At 39.1% G+C, this 4162-nt stretch overlaps 1 protein-coding gene across 5 annotated transcripts in view; it reads right to left on the bottom strand.

The window, feature by feature from the left end:
• Positions 1-438: 438 nt before the first annotated feature.
• CPEB3 (cytoplasmic polyadenylation element binding protein 3) overlaps positions 439-4162 on the bottom strand; it is a 136891-nt gene continuing 133167 nt past the window's right edge. For all 5 annotated transcript variants that reach the window (XM_069753796.1, XM_069753801.1, XM_069753800.1 and 2 more), the window contains one exon: positions 439-1398. In XM_069753796.1, coding sequence (XP_069609897.1) covers positions 1171-1398 — 228 coding nt within the window. In that variant the 3' untranslated portion in view covers positions 439-1170. The remainder of the gene's footprint in view (positions 1399-4162) is intronic.

Below are 4162 nucleotides of genomic sequence, written 5' to 3'. Positions count from 1 at the left end.
GGTAGTTAATGGAAAAAAAAAAAAAAATCAAATCTGTAATTAGCTGACCCTATTTATTTGGATGCATTATTAGACAGACATGCCTTCCTCCAGTCTTCATTTTGATACTTCTGATGTATTTCGCATTACTGTAGTAAGTTGATGCCACTTTCTTATTATTATAATTTTTTTTTTTTACTGTGTTGTGGTCAGGTTGTATATGATGTGCTATAGTATTGCATGCAATAATCTGAATTATCAACCATGCATCGAAAAAACAAAACAAAAAAAAGACCTTCCTCGGAAGTTCTTTATATCATTTTTTATCATTTTTCCAGCAGCTTTTTTTTTCTTTTATCTTCAATTATACATTATTTATATAGGTTTTGTGTCTTTTTTTAATGTTTTAAATCACAGATACCCTAGCCTGAATAGAGTATTCTGGTATTGTCAATACCATTTTTTTTTTTTTTTTTTTTTTTAATAGCAGCAAAAGCTATTGCAGCATACATTTACATAACACTAAAAAGGTCTACCCTTTCACACCCATCCTGTTCAATAAAAAAATACTAAAAATAATTAAAAAAAAAAAAAAAAGAAAATCCGATTCACTTGTATAGAAGATATCATTTCTCTAACATAAGCTTATTACAAAAGACATGGTTCTTAAATACCAATTAAATTGCACTGGATGTGGAGTGGGATTTTTTTTTTCTTTTTTGCTACATTTTCCACGTATAACTCATGAGACCTTTGGTAAGTCGTCTTCTATGGGTGAGAATATGATTCGTGAATCAGATACGTAAGTGCATGCTCCAGTTTATATGAGAAATTCTTCACCGCACCCACAACAGCCTGGAAGGGAAGAGGAACTTGTACCGGACTAATGAGATGTCTCTACTGACAACATGTCTCTGAAGGTACCAAACAGATGGTTTTTGTTGTGTTTTTTTCTCTTTTTTTCCCCCCCCCATGTATATAGATATATAAATCAAAGTGCAAAAAATTGAGAACAGTTACACTCTGCAGGTTTGCATTATACTGGACACTACGTTCAGTAAGGAGGCTGTAAATAATTACATTTATAAGAAAACCAAAAAAAAAAAAAAAGAGCAATTTCTTCCATAGATCCAAAAGGGGCATCAATGGTTTCCACGGCCCTCGATCTCCTGTGTATGACATGTGCAATGCTCAGCTCCAGCGAAAGGGAACGTGACGAGGCCGATCGCCTCCCTCTTTCACCAGTGGTTTGTGGAACTCCCGGCCAGCGCGGGAATGGATGCTGGCCCAGCAGTACTCGCAGTAATACTGCAGGCAGGTGACGTTGGCGCAGAAGAAGGGCGCGAACTTCCCACCGCAGCGTGTGCCCTGGCATTCATCACACATCTGGTCATCCAACACGTATGGCTTCACTTCCACCTAGAAAAAAAAAAAATCCACAAAAATGAATGACAGAGCATGGAGAGAGGTAATAAAATGAGGAACACCTTATAATAAAGGCCATATGAGAACAGGAGCACTGTGCAGCCAGCGACGCACTCAACTTTCTTTATAGATGCCCCATTTCCTTACAGATTCCGGATTTTCTTTTACAGGAATTAGGCTCCATCCTTAGATCAAAATGACCCATTCTTTATAATCAATCTATATTTTTTTTTTCCAAATCAAAATCTATATTGAAAAACAAAATTAGTAATATTGCAATTTTCACAATGGTCATTGGGGCTTTTTTTAGACTTCTACTATGCTTTTAGGAAGAGTTTTCAGCAGGCTCATTATCAGCAGAGGCAGGACTAAAGTGACAGGTTACACCACTATACACAGCGGATGACACAGGATCCACCAATCACAATATGCGATGTCAAAGAAGACCCTGTTCCTCCTTCCCACACCATCATCTTTGCACACGCTCATTAGATGCAAAAGATAGGGTCTGAAGTCTATTGCTACTAATGTACATGTACATTCCTGAAATAGAGACTAGGAAATCCCTAGTGACCAGTGTGGAAATTGCAGGATATCACTTTTTTTTTTTTTAACACAAAATGTTGTACGGGGGAAAAAAACTGTCAAAAATGTATTTAAATCCAGATTCAACCCTTTAATCCTGATTTAAACAATAGGTAATGTTCTGCTAACATATCTTTCACTCCTCACACAGAGTGCTTCATTATTATTATTTTTTTTTTTTTAATTGGAAAGCGAGTTCACCTTTAAAAAAACATGTCAGGGAATCTAAAAGGTAGTTTGACTGTTTCCATCTGTGCATGGAGTTTATTCATATAAACTGTTTATTCATTGCCTGGCAGGAATGAACAAAAAGAAGGAACAAACAAAAAAAAAGGGAACAAACAAGAAGGGAACAAACAAAAACAGGGAACAAACAAAAACGGAACAAACAAAAACAAACAAAGAAAAGATACCCTTACAGATTCCCGTCCTCTTCCGATTCCATGCTGCCCAGTTCCCTTTGTCAGACTATTCTTCCTGTTCCTGTCCTAGTGCACAGAAAATGCCGCTAAGCCAGTCACTGGCTGACGGAGGTCCACACTGCGGTCAATGAATGGCAGAGCTGATATTTTCCAGCATTTTGGAAAGGAAAGTATAAATCACAGGGGAACCGGGCAGAACAGGAGCGGCCAGGAATCAGTTAAGTGTGTGTTGCCTATTCTTTAACCCATTCTGAACCATTGTTGCGAAAAATATTACCTGTACACATAAGGGCATTTTTATAATAGAAAAAAATGGAGTCCGGCTCAACAGGACTGGATTTTTCTTTTCTTTTTCAAAAGAAAATATAGTACATACAAAAGAAAAATTGACATGGTCGACATAACCCAGTCACTAGGCAGTCTTACTCATGACTTACTCATGAGTAAGACTGCCTAGTGACTGGATCATGTCGAACATGTCAATTTTTCTTCTGTATGCACTATGTTTTCTTTTGAAAAAGAAAAGGAAAATCCAGTCCTGTTGAGCCGGACTCCAATTTTTTCTATGTTCCTTGATGTGAGCCCCAGGTGGATGAGCATAGAGCAACTGGGTGAACTGGAATCAAGTTTCTAGCATTTTTATAATCTTTGAGAAGATGCGATTTTTCACTGCTGACTCTACAGAAATCAGATCCTGAGGAACATCAGCAAAGGAGGGCGTAATGGGAATATTTAAGCGCATAAGATCAACGTCCTGTCCTACCAAGTCCTATAGAGTAGAAACAGCCATCCATAAACGACGAGGGTTAAAAAGGGTCGGTGCGCCTGGCCGGACGTGAAACGAGCGATATTGGCAGGATCCGAGCTAATGATCTGGCTGTGCAACGCGCCAGTTCTTTTGGGAAAGGAAACAGCAAGTGAGCGGCGCTTAATTCTGAGGCGTGTGCTGCCGAGGTTGATATTTTAGGCAGATTAGCAACCACAATAAAATGTTTGAGCTTAAGACCTGGAATCGAGGAGCTGTAGGAAAAATAACATTCACTTCTGCACAAGTGATTTCCAAGCAACTGGCAGACGGAAAAGATATCATCCTGCTGCCTACAATTATCCTGCCACACGCTCATAAATGGAGGCCGCGAGAGGTCATCTGGCCTTACACCTTGTGCTCACATATAGATTATACCATTAGGGACAGAAGGTTGTCCTTAAATCTTAGACATTTATGGTATAAGTATGGTACATGTCTGATATTGCATTTTCTCAATTCCCATGCAAGTGAACGGAGAGAAAGAGACCACTCTGTTCATGGTGGTGAAAAGGAGATCGGTCTGGGACACAGAACAGACATCTATGGAAGCCACATCAGGATATAGGTTTCAAACAGTAAGTGTCAGTAAATTCCTATCTCCTGCATTATATTCAAATATGCGGTCATTACTCATATCTACGGCATTATACTCATACAGTCATTATATTCGTATCTAAAGCATTATACTCATACAGTCATTCATATCTACGGCATTATACTCATACAGTCACTATATTCGTATCTACGGCATTATAGTCATACAGTCACTATATGTTGGTTGAGCTTTCACACTCGTGGTAGCATGAGATGGACTCTACAACCCACACAAGTGGCTCAGGTACTGCAGCTCATCCAGGATGGCACATCAATGCGAGCTGTGGCAAGGTGGTTTGCTGTGTCAGCTTAGTATCCAGAGGCTGGAGGCGCTACCAGAAGACGTGGA

This window comes from Ranitomeya imitator, chromosome 2, assembly GCF_032444005.1.
Source record: "Ranitomeya imitator isolate aRanImi1 chromosome 2, aRanImi1.pri, whole genome shotgun sequence".
Lineage (NCBI taxonomy): Eukaryota > Metazoa > Chordata > Amphibia > Anura > Dendrobatidae > Ranitomeya > Ranitomeya imitator.
The sequence above is the reverse complement of the archived record's forward strand: the minus strand, read 5'-3'. Positions and strand labels throughout refer to the sequence as shown.